Source organism: Palaemon carinicauda, chromosome 1 (assembly GCF_036898095.1).
Source record: "Palaemon carinicauda isolate YSFRI2023 chromosome 1, ASM3689809v2, whole genome shotgun sequence".
Classification (NCBI taxonomy): domain Eukaryota; kingdom Metazoa; phylum Arthropoda; class Malacostraca; order Decapoda; family Palaemonidae; genus Palaemon; species Palaemon carinicauda.
The window spans coordinates 247462309-247482672 of NC_090725.1; the positions used below are offsets into that span (position 1 = coordinate 247462309).

The 20364-nt window shown below is 45.2% G+C and overlaps 1 protein-coding gene across 2 annotated transcripts in view; it reads right to left on the bottom strand.

Moving 5' to 3' along the window:
• The window catches only part of LOC137654904 (protein regulator of cytokinesis 1-like), a 147964-nt gene that overhangs the window by 113523 nt on the left and 14077 nt on the right, over window positions 1–20364 (bottom strand). Inside the window, exons 1-3 of one of the 2 annotated variants that reach the window (XM_068388821.1) lie at window positions 14245–14387; window positions 1700–1826; window positions 1271–1369 (exon numbers count right to left, since the gene is read on the bottom strand). In XM_068388821.1, coding sequence (XP_068244922.1) covers window positions 1271–1369; window positions 1700–1826; window positions 14245–14261 — 243 coding nt within the window. In that variant the 5' untranslated portion in view covers window positions 14262–14387. Of the gene's footprint in view, window positions 1–1270; window positions 1370–1699; window positions 1827–14244; window positions 14388–20364 lie in introns of those variants that run through there. The other variant, XM_068388819.1, reaches the window with a different exon arrangement.

The window sequence follows — 20364 nt, forward strand, 5'->3', positions numbered from 1 at the left end:
ACGTCCTATACTCAAACATCGAAGGCCGGTTGTAGTTGTCCTTCCTGAATTCTGCCAAAGGTGGAGAGCTCTCTGCGCGTGAAGAACCGTCCTCCAAAGGTGGAAGAGAAGAAATCCATCCCTTGCGAGGCTCCCTCAGCAGAAGTGAGGCAGAAGAGAGTCAGGAGGGAGAGTCCGGAAGGACAGGCCTCGAAGGCCTAACAGGAGTCAGTTTCACCCTAGGAGAGGTTACCGGGTAAGAAACTCCTCTTTTCCTCTTCAGAGTTGAAGTAACCGAGGCTCTTTGAAGGAGCTCTGCTGGTGCTGTTAGATGTTGCGAGGTCTCAGAAGAGCGAAATGAAAAAGTAGGCATGAAGGCTTGCACAACTGCTCTGACCATGGTACTGAACCAAGGCTGCTTGCCGATAGTAGCACTGTCAGAACGCCCCCTGCTGAAGAGAAAAGTACCGAAAAGGGCCGAAGGTTCCCTGAGAGGAGTCTCAACCGATGGTTGATGCGGTGGGTCCACCTTCGAAGACGGGATCTTCAGTATCTTGAACCCTTCTGTGGAGCCTTTTCCCTCTTTTCCCGGCGGTCGCGCTGTAATGTGTTTGCTGGGAGGGGAATGGAGTGACGGTGACCTGTCAAAACACCTACCTTTTTGTTTCTTTTGACATTGAGACTTCCTTGAAGTCAGAGAAACCTGTTTCATTGTCTTGCGCAAGTGCGCTGGATCGAGCTGTTGAGCTGGGGAGCGTTGGTGTGCTGGCGAGCTGGAAAAATCTGGTATTTGGAAAGGTGCAAACACTCTGGAGAGCGCTGGCAATCAGATCGCTGGGGCATTTGCCACTCATCAGTGCCGGACAAAGGGTGTGACGATTGGTGTCTACAGCCGACATGATGGTACCTCAGAGGTGGCCTTCAAGTCCTGGGCACGTATACCTGGTCAGCAGAAGTCAACACAAACACACACTATTAAAGAGAAAGCAAAAACAAAAAGCATTATTGGCAGTCCAAAATATAACTTGGTGAGGGTGAAGAGCGGCAACGACCGTTCACCATTTAAGCCAAAAGCAAAGTGAGCTAAATCACAGGTGTGTGAGTGAGAGTAGTAGCAAGCTAACCCCTCTAGCCCCATTAACTAGTGGAATGGGTAGTTAACCCTCGCTAAATTATAATGTCTCGTCCTTTCAGCTTCCCCGAAAGTAATACCCCTAATAAATAGCATAGGTTTGTATTCCAGTTACGGAACAAATATCTTTACAAATACTTCAAGTAACATTGTACTCACCTCACTAAGCTTTATAATATTCTGCGTGTTGGCAACAATTCTGCTATTTATTCTTGCTCTGAGAGCCTTTTCATCATCCAGGATTCTCTGGCACAGATTCTGTACAAAAAATATAAATGATTTTGAAAAATTATAAATGATTTCCCAAATAGCATGTTCTTTCATTTTGATATTTATATAGTTTTTACAATATTCCACACAGAATTGAGAAAATATTGGGCACAACTAAATAAACGTAATGGGAATCAACATATGACTAATAAGGTACAGTACTTCTAAATCAATTACAATTGGATTAGATATTAAAAGCATTAACAAATTCAGACTAATTGTCACTGATATTAATACAGTAAACATTTTCTAATTACTTCTCGTAATACATTCCAATCAAAATTACCACCTATTTGCATGTTCATGATGTTTCCTTACCAAAATATGGGTATGAAAGGCTTCTCTTCGATCCCTTCGCTGATCATCAAGTAGGCCTAATTCATCCCATATTGCCTCAAGCTGTTGGAGGGTTCGGTCGTGCTCCTCCAAAACAATGTCTTTTACACTAAAAGAGAAAAGACAAGCAAAATCTTACAATATGAAGCAAATTTATGCATTTCTTAACTTATTTACAAACATGCAAGAAATTGCATTACAGGTATTCATCATACTAGTGCATATATAAGAAATTTAAATAATTTGTATTTTTCCCAACTACAGTATACAACCCTAAGTCCTTTAATAAAAGCATGAATTTAGTGAAGCTGGAACAGCTGTTTATAATTTTAACAAAGTAATAATAGTAGCAGGCGAGCTTGAGTTCCAGCTGCACTTGACTCAATCTACTATTATGGGATGAAGGTTTGTATTGGTGTAGGAACAACTTGGTATAGTATCTAAGTCGTTCATAAAATCACGAATTTTTAAAGTAATTGGTATTTTTCCTAACTATACAAACCTGAGTCCTTTACTATAGGAGAATTCATAACAGCAAAGCTGCAACACAACTGTCAAAATTATAACGAGGTGTGACAACCAACAGGCATTTAGCCTACCTATTGGTAGAGGGGGGAAATGACCACCTGCCGGCTCTGCCTTCACTAAAATCAAAGTATGGGACTTTATTGAGTGCTGATGATGGTGGAAAACTTTGAGTAAAGGACTCAGGTTTGTATAGTTAGGAAAACTGTACTGTTAAAAGTAGTGATCTATTCCTACATTAATACAAACCACTGTCTATAAATGACTCATCCTTAGGAGGGAGAAGTCCCATTTTCAAAAACCTGAAAACTTGCCCCAATAACACAGAACTTGAGCATCTTGGATGCTAAAAGATTATATGTTTGCCTGATTATATCACACTCCCCCTTGTAAGGAGTGTGGAGAAAACTTCTGTGCTTGAGCACAGAACAGCTTCATGCTAAGTAGGCTTACTTAACTATCAGATCACGTCCTGCTGGCAAAGTCTTTGGAAGCTGTACCCATAAGAGAGAAGAAGATTGAAAGTAAGAGGCCAGTCATTCTTTAGTTTTTATCCCAGTCTTACTCGTAACCTCAGCCCTTAATAGGCAGTTACTGGTCCTGTGATACGAACCGATGCAACTATACCACCTGCTGAACAGCTACAACCGATCCTGAAGAATGCATCTACGGACCTGTTGGTCACATACCACAGATAGTGAAGATTGAGCATCGTCTGATGCTTCTAACACCTGCCTGAAGAACCTGCATCACAGAGAAATGACAAATTCGGAGATAATTTGTATTTTTCCTAACCATACAAACCTTAGCTATTTAGGCTACATTGGGTTTACCTTTCGGCGTAGCTGAAATGACGAGCCAATAGTTTTTAACGAGGGTTAACTACCCCCACGCTAGTTAGCGGGGGTAGGGGAAGGGATAGCTTGCTACCCCTCCCCCCCACACACCGGTGACTTGCTTCACTTCACTTAGAGGTAGGACTTGACTTGGGGGCCAGGGCTGGCGGGTAAATATGTGTAAATAGCTAAGGTTTGAATGGTTAGGAAAAATACAAATTATCTCCGAATTTGTCATTTGTTCCGTAACCGAAATACAAACCACGCTATTTACATTGGGTGACTTACCCCTTAGGATGGGTGGAAAGTCCCCAGCCTTACTGACTTTGGCTTTGCCCGGGGGCTCCGCCTCCCAGTGAGTAGCACTTGAGAGAAGGAGCCCCTGCACCTCACAAGTTCCTTGCTTCGCTAGGAACGAGTGGCCTACATATGTTGTGTGTGGAGGAAAGCGTGACTCGTCCTATGAAGTTGACCTTGAGACCTTTAAATAGGAATCTAGGATAGGACGTTCCCAATACCACCTCGTCAGGGTATGGGGGACGCGACAATATTAAACTTAATACTAGGAGCACAAGGAAGCATGGGTTACCTGCAGAGGTCGAGGTCAGCTATGCGAAGACCAGGATGCTGCTTCCCCCAAGAGAGGGGAGAATGTCTTGGGGAGAATGAAGAAAGAAGTAAGGGTCAGACATACTCTTTCATTCACGCAGACTAAAACCAGGTAACAACGCCCTCAACTTACTGCTACTTGTCCATAAAGGAGCCTGAGGTTAGACCAGCTGTTGTGCAGCCACCACAGGGCCGATAGAAAACGTATCGAGGCTCCTGTGGGTCACGTCCTGCAGGTAGTGGGCTGTGAAGGTCGTCTGACGCTTCCACACCCCAGCTTGAAGCACCTGCATCACAGAGAAGTTTCTCTTGAAGGCCAGGGACGTAGCAATGCCCCTGACGTCGTGTGCCCTAGGGCGACGTGACGGAGGAGGGTATGGATTCAAGGCGTGGTGGATAACCCTTCGAATCCAAGCCGAGATGGTGTTCCTGGTGACCCTCCTCTTCGTCCTGCCTGTGCTTACAAACAATGCTCGCACTTGAGGATGGACTGCAGCTGTTCTCTTCAAGTTGTACCTCAGACACCTCACTGGACATAGTAGCAGCTGGTCTGGGTCGCTTGTTACAGAACGGAGACTCGCGATCCTGAAAGAGTCGAACCATGGATCCGGCACTCCAGGATTCTGAGTCTTGGCAACAAACTCAGGGACGAACCTGAACGTTACCTCCCCCCATCCCCTTGAATGGGCGATGTCGTACGAGAGACCATGAAGTTCACTAACTCGCTTGGCCGAAGCCAAAGCGAGCAGGAAAGCCGTCTTCCAAGACAGGTGGCGATCAGAGGCCTGGCGTAATGGTTCGAAGGGAGGTCTCTTAAGAGCCCTGAGAACCCGAACCACGTTCCAAGGAGGAGGTCTCACTTCCGACTGGGGGCAGGTAAGCTCTTAGCTACGTATGAGTAGAGAGAGTTCTAGCGAGGAAGAAATGTCCACGCCTTTCAGCCTGAAAGCCAAGCTTAAGGCTGAGCGATAGCCTTTCACTGTCGAGACAGAAAGGCGCATTTCCTCCCGCAGATATACGAGGAACTCCGCTATTGCTGGAATAGTGGCATCGAATGAAGAGATACCCCTCCCACGACACCAGCCACAAAAGACTCTCCACTTCGCCTGGTAGACTCCCTCAGAGGACTTTCGCAGGTGCCGAGACATTCTCTTCGCAACCTGTTGCGAAAAGCCTCTCTCCGTGAGGAGACGCTGGACAGTCTCCAGGCGTGAAGCCGAAGCGAGGCCACAGCCTTGTGAGGGATGTTGGAGTGGGGTTGTCTGAGAAGCTCGCGTCGTGGAGGAAGTTCTCTCGGGAGCTCGGTCAGGAGCTGCAGAAGGTTCGGGAACCATTCCGCGTGATGCCATAGCGGAGCTATCAGTCATCGAACAGTTGACCGATAGTCTGGTCCTGTTGAGCACCCTTCTCATCAGACAGAACGGTGGGAAGGCGTACACGTCGATGTTGTCCCACCGTTGCTGGAAAGCATCTTGCCAGAGAGCCTTGGGGTCCGGGACTGGGGAGCAGTACAGAGGCAGCTTGAAATTCAACGCTATCGCGAACAGGTCCACGGTCGGGGAACCCCACAAAGTCAAGACTTTGTTGGCTATCTGAGGATCCAAAGACCACTCGGTACTCACTATCTGCGAAGCCCTGCTCAGACTGTCGGCGAGCACATTCCTCTTGCCAGGAATGAAGCGAGCTTATAGTGTTATCGAGTGGACTTCGGTCCACCTCAGAATCTCTACTGCAAGATGGGATAGCTGCTGCGAAAAAGTACCTCCCTACTTATTGATATAAGCCACTACTGTGGTGTTGTCGCTCATCACCATCACGGAGTGACCCGCCAGGGTCCGTTGGAACTGTTGAAGAGCCAGAAAGACGGCCTTCAACTCTAACAGGTTGATGTGCAGGCACTTTTCTGATTCTGACCAAAGGCCTGAGGTCCTCTGGTTCAGAACGTGCACCCCCCACCCTTCTTTTGACGCGTCCGAAAACAGTGTCAATTCCTGGGGGAGGACAAGAAGACACACTCCCTTTCGCAGGTTCTAGTCGACCAGCCACCACCGCAGGTCCGTCCGTTCCAAAGATCCTATCGGGACCTGTACGTCCGGGGAATCGGATCCTTGATTCCACCGGGACTTGAGCCGCCACTGCAGGGATCTCATCCTGAGGCGGCCGTTTGGAACCCAACGAGCCAGGGAGGATAGGTGACCTAAGAGACGCAACCACGATTGGGCGGGAAGCTCTTCTCGCCTGAGGAAGGGTTCCGCCACCCTCCTCAGCCTTGCTATCCTGTCGTCTGATGGAAAGGCTTTGTGGAGATTGGTGTCTATCAACATACCTAGATAAACCAGTCATTGGGACGGCTGCAGAGAGGACTTCTCGAGGTTTACCACGATCCCCAGATCCTGGCAAAGACCCAGAAGCCTGTCTCGGTGTCGAAGAAGGGTCGACTCCGAGTCTGCTAGGATTAGCCAGTCGTCCAGATAACGAAGGAGACGGATGCCGTTCCTGTGCGCCCAAGATGAAATCAGGGTGAACACTCTGGTGAACACCTGAGGTGCTGTGGAGAGACCGAAACACAGCACCTTGAACTGGTAGGTCTTGTCGTCTAGGCAGAATCTCAAGTACTTCCTGGAAGACGGATGGATTGGGATCTGGAAGTACGCGTCCTTTAGATCCAGTGTGCACATGAAGTCTAGAGGTCTCACCGCAAGTCTGACCGTGTCCGCTGTATCCATGTTGAACCGAGTTTGCTTGACAAACCCGTTCAGAGCCGAGAGGTCGATGACAGGTCTCCAGCCTCCAGACGCCTTCTTTACAAGAAAGAGTCGACTGAAGAAGCCTGGGGAGCCGTCGACGACCTCCTGGAGAGCATCCTTCTTGAGCATGGTCTCGACTTCTGCCCGAAGGGCTAGCCCCTTTACCGATCCCATGGCATAGGAGCTCAACGACACTGAATTCGCTGTCAGGGGAGGTTGAGATGTTATGAACGGGACGCGATAGCCTTGGCCAATCACAGAAATCGTCCAAGCATCGGCCCCGTGTTGCTGCCACCTGTGCACGCAACGTCGAAGGCATCCCCCACAGGTGGACACGCGGGGGGATTGCCACTCCTAGTGTTTGCGGCCGCGGCCGCTCCCTCTAGGAGTCTTGCCTCCCTTGGAGGACTTACCGTCCCTCTTGAGCTTGGCTGGAAAGGGCTGGGGCTTAGACACCACTTTCTTAGCTGCCGGTACCTCCTTTGGTGCCTTGCGAGGCTGCTGCTGCTGTAGAGCTGGAGGCTTATAGGGCCGAGCTGTAAGGGCCCTATGGAGGAGGGAGTCCTGGCTAGATTTCCTCCATCTCTCAGCCGTTCGTTCCATATCCTGGGGCTCCAACAGATTCTCCCCAAGGAGGGAAGCATGTCTGAGCCTACAGACATCCACGGCGGGGACCTTCGGGTGGAACTTCTCAGTCACGGCATCGCGCCGCTTCAATACCGAGTTGGCCCACAGGGTGGTGACCTGATGTGCCAGGAACTTGATGGAGCGGGAGCCCGAGAGTAAGGTCTCCAGGGCCTTCCTATTGGTCTCCTTAGACAAGTCCTCGGAGCGCAATATGATGCCCAGAGTCCCTAGCCATATATCCAGCAACGAAGTGGCCTGCATGGCGCACTTCGCGACCTTCTCATGGCTCAGGATCTCCGACGCCGAGAACGTCACCTGCTGGGCGGAGAGCTTCTCGAGAGGAACTCCCTTAGCAAGCTCTTCTACGGAATGATGGAGAGGAAGAGCGAGACTAGACTCCCCCAAGATCTCCTCTGCTGGAGACGAGGAGGTGGGATGAGTTTGTTCCCGGCAGAGGAACGACTGGAGGAAGCAAGAGTCGCGAGTTGGGCATTGGCCCTGGCTCTGGCACTCTTCAACCCCCGAGACCAGGGCAGAGCCGTACTGGTCTTAGGGGGCTTCTGAACATCGAGCACCTGGTCCAGGACCGTGTCCTTGCCTTCTCGGGGGGCAATCACGGGGTCCATGAACCCGTTGAGTTGCTTCATCAGGCTCAGGACCTGCCAGAAGGCATGCTCAGACTCCTGCTGGTCTCCTCCTTGCGGACTGGCAGCTAAGTCTCCCGTCCCCGGAATCTCTTCCTGGGGCGAAGCGTGGACGTTTTCCCGGGGAGCAGCGGGTTCCTGGCGAATCCTAGAAGACGACTTCGGGATTGTCTTGGAGTCCTTGGGTTCCCTCCTGGGAGGGATACACGACCCCAACAAAGAGGTTCGGAAAGCACCCTCCATGCGAGACAATTCTCCTCCATGAGGAGAAGACTACCCCCTTGGTGCCGAGGGGGAGACTATCACCTCACTGGATTCACCCGAGGACGGAAAAGCCTCGTCCTCAGGAGAAGGAGAAAACGCCTGCGAAGGGGATGGGGCCTTCCTGACAGACCTCTTAGGAACCAACTTCTCCCTGGGGGAAGTCACCACGAACTCCACTCCTCTCCTTCTCTTCAGCGGGGGCGAGGCAGGCGTTGGCTTGTGTCCTTGATCGGCGAGTGCCGGCTTCATAGCCTTCACTAACGCCCGCATCAGAGGACCAAACCAAGTCTGCCGCTCCACGGACACAGAGTCCGAAATCCCCGCTGTAGGGAAGGGGATCAGGCGATCCTTCGGAGTGGACACCACTGGACCTGCCTGAAAAGGAAAAGGGGAAGAAAGTACTGACCTCTCTGAAGCGTCTTCCCTATCCTGCACAAGAGTCCTGCGCTTTGGTTGAGGCGATCCTGAGTGCGGTCTGGCGACACGCGTCCCTGCTGCTGTCGCGGGCTGCGAAATCCGACGCGAACGGCGATCGCGTGTAGGCGAGCAGTCGCGCGGGCGCGAGGGCGCACAGGCGAATGAGCGCGTGGGCGAGCTGGTGAATGAACGCGTTGGCACGTCGGTGAGGGAGCGTGTTGACGCGCGGGCGAACGAGAACGCTCCGATGACCGCTGACGATGTTGTTCAGGAGACCTGTAGCGCGTGGGAGAGCGATTGCGAGCAGGCAATCGGCGGCGCGCTGGTGAACGCTGGCGCGTAGGCGAGCGATGGCGCGTTGGCGAGCGATGGCGCGTTGGCGAGCGATGGCGCGTTGGCGAGCGATAGCACGTAGACCGCGTAGGCGAACGACCGCGCGAGGGCGAGCTAACAGAAGGCGACCCATGTCCCTCCAGATCCTCTGGGCGACGGCGCGTTGGAGAACGCTTGCACGCAGGCGATAGGTCACGCGGGCGGTCTGGAGATCGCCAATGTTCAGGTGACCGCTGACGCGCTGGGGACCGTTGACGCGCAGGAGATCGCTGACGAGCAGGCGAATGTTGATGCGTCTGTGATCGCTGGCGAGCAAGAGGGTGACGCGTGGAATCCTGTGAGGGAACTGCCGGCGTGGGGCGCAGAGGCGAACGCTCACGAACGGGCTCAGGAACAGGAGGCGCGTGGGCGTATAGGCATTTTGGAAGTACGCGCTGGAGAACGCGAGCGATGTTGCGCAGGAACAGGCTGACGAACAGGATCGCGAGGGTGAGGAGAAGAGTCCTTGGCCAAACTAGAGCGCTCAGGAGACTGATGGCGCGCAGGGCGCACAACAGAAACCGCAGGATATTCGGAGTCCACAGGAGAGCGCTGGCGAGCAGTGGGGCGATGGTCATCAGAAGCGCGCTGACGAACAGGAGAGCGCTGACGAGCGCTCAGGAGAGCGCCTGTCGGCTAACACTGCAGAAGGGCGAGCAGGGGAACGCTGGCGCGCTGGGCGCTCAATAGGAACAACAGGCTGAAGGATGTCCTCAGGAGCGCGCTGGCGAGAAGAGGGGCGATCATCAGGAGAGCGCTGGCGAACAGGAGATCGCTGACGAACAGGAGAGCGCTGACGAGTAGGAGAGCGCCTGTGCGCTAACACTGCAGAAGGGCGCGCAGGGGAACCCTGACGCGCAAGAGAAGAATCCCTTTGCCCCGAAGGGACCGTTGCCCGTCGGGTGACGAGGTCAGGCTGCTGGACATCTGCACCAGAAGCTGAAGGTCTGGAAGGCGTAGGAGACCGATCCCCAGAGAGGTCTAAGGAAGCTGGAGCTGCAGGCTGCTTACGGCGAGGAGAGTCCCCCTCGGAGGAAGGAGGCGAAGATTCAAAAAGGCGCCTCTTAGCACCCTTATAAGGAGACGGGAGGCCCTTGCGGCGCAGCGGACGGTGACCCTTACGGCGAAGGCGGCCACGAGGAAGATCGTCATGACCATCAGTCCTCCGAAGGGGAGTCTCAGTCAAAGCACTCCCCTTAGAGGGAGGCTTGGCAGCAGAAGAGCCCGCGGGACTCCCTTCCCCCTTCGAAGGATGTACGGAAGGGGGAGGAGAGCCTTCAGCACCATCATCCACAACAGTACCTGCAGAGGATTGACCCGACCAGTCGGAAGCCTCTGCCACCACGATGACGACGATAGACAGAGGATCTACCTCTGATATCACCGGCGACTGCTTAACAGCGGCCCCTAACTGAACAAGGTCAATCAGGGCTACCCTGGAGGGCAGGCCCTTAAGCCCCAGGGAAGCCCAAATCTGGAAAAGATCATCATTAGACAAAGATTCATTAGCAACAACCTCCCCCGGAGGAGGAGGGGGAACTGCCCCGCTATGGGAGGCGACGCCCTCTCCCCCAATCCAAGGTCGGGAAACAGAGCTAGGGCCTGCGCTCCCACTCGGCAGACTCTCCTTAGGAGCCGAACGAGGGGGAGCTTCGAAGGAGGTTTGGGCGGCGAAAGGAGAGTCCCGAGAGCCTTCCTCCTTCAAGGCAACCCTGGAAGGAGAACGGTCTCTCTTGGATTTCTTCTTACGCCGGCGGCCAAACCACTCCCACTGGGAGACAGACCACTCCCTGCACTCACTACACGTATTCTCTTTATCACACCGTCGGCCTCGACATAAAAGTACCACAAGGGCGGCCGGCAATTCCAGGGCACTTGCGCATAGCGAACAATAAGGGTGAGGCCAACTTCAAAACACACACACAAACTGGAAGAAAAAGCAAAAAAAGATTAAGGCTGTCAACGAGGACGATGGACAGACACATCTGTTCATCGCCGGAGCCAAAAGTGAAGTGAAGCAAATCACCGGTGTGTGTGGGGGGGAGGGGTAGCAAGCTATCCCTTCCCCTACCCCCGCTAACTAGCGCGGGGGTAGTTAACCCTCGTTAAAAACTATTGGCTCGTCATTTCAGCTACGCCGAAAGGTAAACCCAATGTAAATAGCGTGGTTTGTATTTCGGTTACGGAACAAATACCCTTTCAAAGCAAGAGGTACTAATACCTCTTACAGTACATTACAAGCTTTACTTGTGTCCCGAAGTAGAAGAGGAAGTGGGAATCCGAGAGATCATCGCTAGGCTAGAACAAGATAATGTTCTAGGATAAAAGATGCAATAATAGCTAATCAGAATCATCAGTTATATCCCAAAAAACCCTGGAATCAGGCAATGATGGGTTTGTGTTCTAGATACAAAGTTAGGGATGAAGAAGAATGTGACCTGCTTCAACCCCTATGAATTGGTGATGTGGAACATGAGACCAAGGAGTTCACCAACTCGTTTAGCCAAAGCTACAGTGAGCAAGGAATCCATTTTCAAGGTAAAGTCCCTTAGTGAGGCTTGCCTCAACAGTTCGTAGAATGCCCTCTTCCAGGAACATAATAGCTTAACAATGTTCCATGATGGTGGACTCCCACAGCTGGAGAACAAGTCTGCTCAAACTAGTCCAGTATGAGCATTGAAGATTTTTTCCGAAGAAAAAATTTCTACCTCCTTCCCTCTATCAGACCAGCTATAGCCTTTTATCCCAATTAATAGAACAGAGGTTCCGAGAAGAGTCACTCCTCTCATGACACCAACCACAGTAGATGTCCAACTTAGCCTTTTAGACAGTAGCTGAGGATTTTGGAGGTATCCAGACATCCACTGCGCTCTCTCTAGAGAAAACACTGTCTCACAGATTTTGGAGGTATCCAGACATCCACTGCGCTCTCTCTAGAGAAAACACTGTCTCACAGAAATGCTGGATAACCACACGTGCGGATGAAAGGCTCACCAGAGTATTGTAGAAAATCCTGGTGAGGCTGACGTGGATGGTTGGGGGGAGTTGGTAATTCTTTGATAGCCTCTGTCAGGAGGTGTAGAACGTCCAAGTACCACTCCACATGTGGCCACCTTGAAGTTACCAGCATTAACAAAAGGTTGGAAGTGTACCTTACTCAATTCATGACTTCAAAGTAGGTAGAACAGCCGAAAAATCCAAGAGTTAAAGCCATCCCAAGGGCACTGATACCCATCATCAAATGCCGCTTCCGGGTCTGTAACAGGAGAGCAGTAGATCAAGAACTTTGTTCAGCAATGTCGCGAAGAGGTCTATCATTGGGGAACCCTACAGTCACGATCTCCATCGCTACTGGATGACACAAAGACCACTCCGAGCTGACTACTTGGGTCTCCCTGCTCAACTTGTCTGCTACCATGTTCCTCTTTCCCAGGATGAGGTGGGCTAAAATTGTAATAACATTTTCCTATGCCCACTTGAGTCCTTACTGCCAGATGTCATAGCTACAGAGACATAGTACCTCCTTGTATGTTGATGTAGGATACCACAGTGGTGTTGTTACTCATCAACACCACCAAGTGACCTGCTAAAAAAGAGCAAACTCTTGGTGAGCTAAAGAGAACTTAGGTAGGCCCCCCACTCTCTCTGGAAGTGTCCGAGAAGAGAAAGAACTCTGGAGGAAGCAGCAAAATTGGGCATCCTCGTAGAAGGTTTTCTTCCTCCAACCATCATCTGAAGTCCCTCCTAGATTCTACTCCTATTCTTATGGAGTAGAATGGGTAGTCTAGATGTTACGTCCAAGCTGACTTGAGCTCCCATTGAAGAGATCTTGGGTGCGATCACCCTCCTGCCACCAGCTTCTTTAGATACATCATGTGACCCAAGAATTTCTGCTACTGGCATGCTAGGAGAATTGAATGTTGTAGGAAGGGAAGACCTGCCTTCCATCGTGTCAGTCTTCTCAAAAAGGAAAACTCGCCTTAGGACAGTGTCAATGTCTATCCCTAGATAGACTATCCTTTTGCATAGGTGACAGGACAGACTTCCCCCTATTTATCATAACACCCAAGTCCTGAAAAATGAAGAGAACCCCGTCTAGGAAGAGAAGTTCTTCTTCAGATTCTGTCATGATCAACCAATCGTCCAGGTAGCAGAGGAGACGGATTACGTTGGCATGAGCCCACAAAGACGCTCGTGAAGATCTAGAAATTAATGAGATACTTGCTAATGACTATTGTTATTGCTATTATCTTCCCAGACATCTTTACGTGCCTTACAAGTATTACTCCTGTTGGGGTTTTTTTTTTTTTTTTAGCAATGCAACGTGGGTAAAAAAGTTTCATCATCCTTTTCTCTTCGTTCTGAATTGTAAGTATGTTAAATGTGCTGAAACCTGATTGGCTCCTTTATTTTAAATTTTCCAATTAACAGCAATTTTAGAATCTGTCTTTAGTTTTGACATCCATGCCTTCAGTAGTTCAGAGGTGAGATATTTGTAGCTCCAGTATACATATTTGGAGGTTATCAGGTTTTAATGAAGTGCAACTCCTGATCAAGTCATTAGGTTCTTCGTGCAAATTCATTTCTTCCTAAACACTCGATACCAACACCAAAAAGACAACTGTGTAATGACATCATGCGAGATTATAAATGGTTCTCATCTCCCGCCCCCCTAGGAAATTAATTTTATTTGTGAACCACTGGTTGCAAAAGTACTGGAACCATTACATCTGCAACTCCTGTTTCAAATTCAGGTAATAGATGTAGTTAGCCAATATGTGTAACTTATTTCCCTGTTTAGCAGTTTTCTGATGTTGTAAGATTAGAGTGGGAGGGGGGTAACAGGGGGCCTAACTCCTAGGTTAGGTTAGACAGCTTAACTTCTCTTGAATTCTCTTACTAATTTTGTGTATTACTAACCAGGTCCCCATCAAAAAAAAAAAAAAAAAAAATCCCCACTGTGGAAGCCCAATACAGTTGTTCTTGTAGGGGTCCTGTATCTCAAAATCTAATAATTTGCAACTTAAATTAAAGTAAAATTTGTTCTACACATGCACTATACAAGGTAGAAGAGATTATATTTTTCCAACCAAAACCTGGTGTTGGTTGACACTATAATTTTACCAAAATATGCCCATTGGCTATTACCAGACGAAGGTAAGCTACTAAAACTACGTCAAGGTACATTTCACAGATTTTCAAAATAACCAACCAGTAAGAATCAGTAGACACTTCAAGATATGCTTCAATGCATCTACGACAAGGTTACTAATAACCGATCCAATCGCACACAAAAATAGTTAACATGGGCTACCTTAGGGTCATGTCATATTCTAATGTTAATTGAGTAAATGAGCTAGTCGATCTAGGCTGCAAGGACAAGCTACTGATGTATTTTAATCAAATTGTCAAAGTAAAGACTTGGTCCATAACATGTTATTTACGTTCTAAGAAATGTAAGACAACTTTGTATATAATAAACCAACCTTGTATTAGCATCCATTCTACTAGAAGAACGCAGCAAGTTGAATCAACTCAAATTCCAAAGAAACATCAACCAAAACACGATTCAAATAAACACACTCGAAGCCATCGGACAACTTCAGCGAACAACAAGCGGCAGTTCAAAGTTTCGCGCACAGTTTTACAATAGATAATTAACCGTCAGACCAACGTTAGTCTGAATTATTATTATTATTATTATTATTATTATTATCATTATTATTATTATTATTATTATTATTATTTGCTAAGCTACAACCCCAGTTGGAAAAGCAGGATGCTACAAGCCCAGGGGCTCCAACAGGGATAACAGCTCAGTGAGGAAAGGAAACGAAGAAAAATAAAATATTTTAAGAACAGTAACAACATTGAAATAAATATTTCCTATATAAACTATAAAAACTTTAACAAAACATGAGGAAGAGAAACTACATAGAACAGTGTGCCCAGGTGTACCCTCAAGCAAGAGAACTCTAACCCAAGACAGTGGAAGACCATGGTACAGAGGCTATGGCACTACCCAAGACTAGAGAACAGTGGTTTGATTTTGGAGTGTCCTTCACCTAGAAGAGCTGCTTACCATAGCTAAAGAGTCTCCTCTACCTCCTCCTCCTTCCCAAGGGGAAAGTATAGCCACTGCACAATTACATTGCAGTAGTTAACCCCTTGAGAGAAGAATTGTTCGGTAATCTGTGTTGTCGGGTGTATGAGGACAGAGGAGAATCTATAAAGAATAGGCCAGACTATTCAGTGTCTGTGTAGGCAAAGGGAAAGAACCGTAACCAGAGAGAAGGATTCAATGTAGTACTGTCTGGCCAGTCAAAGGACCCCATAACTCTCTGGCGGTAGTATCTCAACGGGCGGCTGGTGCCCTGGCCAACCAACTTCAAATACATCTAATGCAGGTCTCCATCTATTTCTTTATCTTCGAATTCGATACATTGGTTTACATGTTTACTGTAGTAATCTACGTTTTTTTTTTTTTTTTTTTTTTTTTTACAAACCTCGTAGTGACGCTTATTAATGAGAATAAAAGACCAAGATAAAAGTATTATCTTCCTCATATATCAAAATAATATACTATCCTTCTAATCAATATCACAATCTCACTAGTGTTTTATAATCGGTATTAGCTATATTATTCATGGAATGAGTAAAAATCTGGTTTCCTTGCTTTAAATATAAGTTTATTTGCAAGGACTCACGTATTCGAATTATAGGACAAAATTGCCTATATAAAGTTTTAAAAGTATAGATACATCGATAAAACCATTGAGAGAGAGAGAGAGAGAGAGAGAGAGAGAGAGAGAGAGAGAGAGAGAGAGAGAGACTTTACCACCGACTTTATTTACTTTAATTTATGGCCGGCTTATCTGGTCCCACATCACACAAAAAGGTTGGGTGCCCTGTTAAACACTCCAATACATGATCACGTATTGATTAATGATATCCACAGTCCGTTGAGTAACACCATTCCTCTTTAAGCTATCAAGAGAAAGCAAGAAAATCGTTATTAGCCAGGAATCTGTTCTTTTCTCATAACCATAAAGAATAACAATCTTAATACTTCTTAATGCAGCCTAAACAAATAACGTTTGATGTTTTAACGATGCTTAACTATAACATTCGTAGCTTTGATTTGAATTGAGGACTAGTCAACTTTGTTTCATACAAAGGTTTTTGTAAATATCCATGATGAGAATTCTGTAAAGAAACTTGTGATGGAATTTTGATTGAAAGGATTTCCTACTGCAACTGCATCTACCACAATATACCAAAAGTGCAACTTAAGAAATTACTAAACAAGAGGAGAGAGACTGATGAAAGGTGTCCCACCCCGTGGAAAAATCACTACAATAGGCCACTAAATTGTACACTGACTACCTATTAAAGCAAGAATTGAATTTAAAATATGTAGGCTACAATAACGCATCAAGTTATCAGAACTGGGCGTCCAAAATATCCAAAGGAATTGCTACATGTGCAACCAACAAACCGTGTTGATAATATAATAGTTACAGATGGTTTAAAATTATTGGAACCAAGATTATGTCTACTGCAGGTTCTAGAGCTTTGAAAAAAATGCGAGCCCAAGACTATACAATAATAAGCTCCCGTTAGATATCTGAAAGACCGAAGAGATTAAGGCTTTAAAAAAAAAAAAAACTCATTTTTTTTAAGTGCTTCGATAATGTGGATTTGACAACAAATGTGCAATATGCGGTGTGAAACACTGAATGGCTTGGGAATGTATACTATAAAACTAATGTGAAGGTCTTGTATAGAGTAGGATTCCCCGGCAGTATATGACCAGAAAAGCACCCCTGAAAGTAAAGTAAGATCAGTGTCTAATGCTACCCTTCTTAATTCCACATCCAAAGCTTTGCAAGCATCTCGAATTTACCTTACGATCAATATTTTTTTTAAATTCGTTTTACGCAGTTTATGCATCATATCCTTAGCACTGTATTTCGTTTCATGATTCAGAAGCAAGTTAACACATCCTCTCTTTTGTATTCGGGATTGATTAAAATGAACCGTTTCTGTATGGATTAGGTCAATGCAAGAGGCCCACTGTATGAACGGTTAACTGTGAAGTTGCATATTATTGACTATCAATAGTCATGTGACATATAAACAGTAAATGCTAGCAGAAGGATACAGATGCAATTGTGCTCTGTATTGCCCTCTCAACCCATATTTCATGTTCTATATATATAAAAAGTGGAACAAAAACTCGCATCAAGTATACTGATATATAGAAAGTTGTGAACATGTCTGGAAGTAACAAATGACAAGATCTTCTTGGTACAAGGCTTTAGGCTACACTCATATACTAGTTGCGACACCGTGAGTGCACTTGCAGGGAAAGAGAAGGTAGCTGCATTGAAATTATTACATAAAAGTGATATATGTGTTGAGAAACTAAAATATCTTGGTTCTAATTGGAATATTTCTTAAAGTCTTATCAGCAACTAGGAGGACTTTACCTGCAAAATTTACAGCTCACGGGGTCGATAACTTGAGATTCGATCTGTTTTGCCCCATGACGGGCGAAGCAGAATTATGGCCTTGTCCATCCTCTCTAACGAATCACTATAAATAGGGCTAATTATCAGTGTGCATCTTGAAAGCAGTTCTCAAATCCCTAATCTGTTTGGTGTGGTGTCTTGAAAATGTATCCAAAATAAACTAAAATGGACGTACATGTGCAAGCTGACCACATGTACAAATCAGAAATATGACGATGAGGAAGAGGAATTCGAATACGATTCGATAGTGGAGATGAGGATGGTAAAGAGAATTAATCTGATCAGCGACACTCGAGAGTCAAATTTAAAGCAACAGTAAATTGCTTGATATTTCACCAGAAATGACATAAAGAAACTAAACCAATTGACATAAAGCGTATATTCTTATGACAGAATCATAAACAAGACAGTAGTAGTAATAATTTGCTATTTTTTTTTCTTTGCCAGAATTTCTTTTTATACAGGGTGGATTTCGATCTATATTCTACAGTCATTACCCGGATTTAGGCAATAGAAAAAAAATTTGACTTCTTGACCTCTGGTGACCAAGATATGGGGGATTAATTTGCATAGCATAGATTCTGATTGTTAGAATCACAAGTTGAGAAGTGGAAATTTATTAAGTTATTCTGAAAAGTTCTAATGTTATTAAATTTTAATTTCTCCTACCGATTAATTTAATTGATTTCCCAGTTGGTGGAAAAGGGGCTGAATTGTTTTTGAACCGCCCCGTGCATAACCATATTAAATGATTACTGTACCTTATTTATTAAGTAATTCTTTAGCAGTATAATAAACCATCTTGTTTAGAAGAATGTCTTTTTTTTAAGTTTGTACCCTACATTCAAAGATCAGTCCAGGATTTTAAACAATGGTTTAAAAAAAAAAAAAGTGCCGTCGTGACCTATGGTGACCCGAATATTCTAATTTGTATAAAATGGACTTTAGTTGTTAGAGGGAAACATAAGCAACATTATGAGTGGCCATTTGTTAAAATTATTCCAAATAGTTATGAAGATATTGCCTTTTTTCTTTTCACCTACCCTTAAATTTGATGTCCATTTTTTGTGCTAACCAAATTCCCAATGTCATTTTCTACCACTTATTAGATGCAGAACTCGGCTTGGCTTCAAGGCTTTTCTGTGTTTAAGGATATAGACATTTAAAAACATGGTGCCTCAACTCCCCCAAGGTGGTTCCAGTGGGTAAAAGTTTAGGGTCTAGAACTCTAGATCATGGACTAATATCTGCGAGACCAGATCTCCGTGGAAATATAAATAAAATCAATTAAAAACTAAACGAAGATCTAAACTAAGTCATTCTCTCCCTGGCTGGATGCGGGTGGGGGGAGGGTGTTATTGTTAGCACTGGATGGAGTTGTTTTTTAATTGGCTTTGACTTTTTTTATAAACGGTACAGTAAAACCAATGTATTATTTGTGTGGTCAGTATACAAATAGCCATTTTTTCTGGTTTCTATTAATAAAATGAAAGCTGTATCCCAGCTGCCTGATTTTTTCGTAGGGATGATTAGTGAACAAAGGATGTTTGCGTATAAAGTTTCTTTGTATGTGAGAGAGAGAGAGAGAGAGAGAGAGAGAGAGAGAGAGAGAGAGAGAGAGAGAGAGAGAGAGAGAGAGAGAGAGAGAGAGAGAAATTCGACAACTGATACAACAAATATTGTAAAGGCCACGTTTTCCTTCTTTCCATTAGGGCATTGACTGATTATCAATCACGTCCTACTACGTGACAAATCGCTGCCACAGTGTTAATAATAAAAAAATATAGACAGACATGTCGATTTACTTTCCTTGTCATGTTTCATAAAAATAACTTTATGAACATACTCAAGTTACGCCAACTCTCAGGTTAATACCAGGGAAAATAGTCATTCTCATCGATATGAAATATAGTAACTTATTTTGCCACTGTGTAAGAACATTTCTATTCTATTTCGTCTACGATACAGTTGAAATGGAAACCGATTCACGAAAAATATCTAGTCCATCGTTTCAATTATCACGTGTAATGCAAACTTAGTGTATATATCCTTTTACAAATATGAACAATACATGCACTCCTTGACTTAAATACAATAGCCTTTTCTTTCGTGGGATCACTTTATTTTCACAGGAGAACATTATTTACGTATTAGAATATAAAACTTAATTTATTATGAAAAAACATCTACAGTTGCAATATAATGAAAGCTCTGATGGAAGATATTCATAGATCACTAGATTTTACAACACTCAAAAAAAAAAAAAAAAAAAAAAAAAAACGTAATTTCAATGTTAAGAGTTTGTCAACCATAAACACTCCACATTAATTCTTTACCTGCATTTATAAAAGTTAAAAACTGTGACGAACTGGAAATTTACTATAATTGCTAGTTAACGACATTCAGTAAAAGCAAGTCAGGTATCGAATGCGTTATTTGTCCACTTATGAGATCTTTCTTCTATAAACTGGGAAGAAAAAGAAATCAAATCAAAGTGATGGTATTTCAAACTTTGGCTCCAAAATGTTTAAATGACGCCTTAGTAATAAAAAAGTTTATTGATAAATATAAGAGCTTAACTACTATTAAAATCCGCATACTTTATGTGGTCGTATTTTCCATAATAATCAAACTAAACAGTGATCGTATTTAAAAGTTTTGATCCTAAGGTTTTGAACGTTGCGCTTTAGTAATAAAAAACAATTGATAAATATGAGCATAAATTAGTGTTAAATCTAGTTTGCTTTGTGGGTTTGCATATCCCAAAATGATCAAAGTACGTGGTTTTGGTTCATGGTAGATTATATTTACATTAGATATTACGGGATTATGCAGTACCTCTTTCTATCCTTTGATATTTAACCCTTAGATGTTTAAATATTTTCGTTCGCGTTGTACCATTGTTCCTTACTGTGCATTATTTTTAACAGATGCGTGGATAAACATGTTACAGTGTTTAAGTGCTACCTTCATACACACACGTATATATATATATATATATATATATATATATATATACATATACATAAATATATATATATACATATATATATATATATATATATATATATA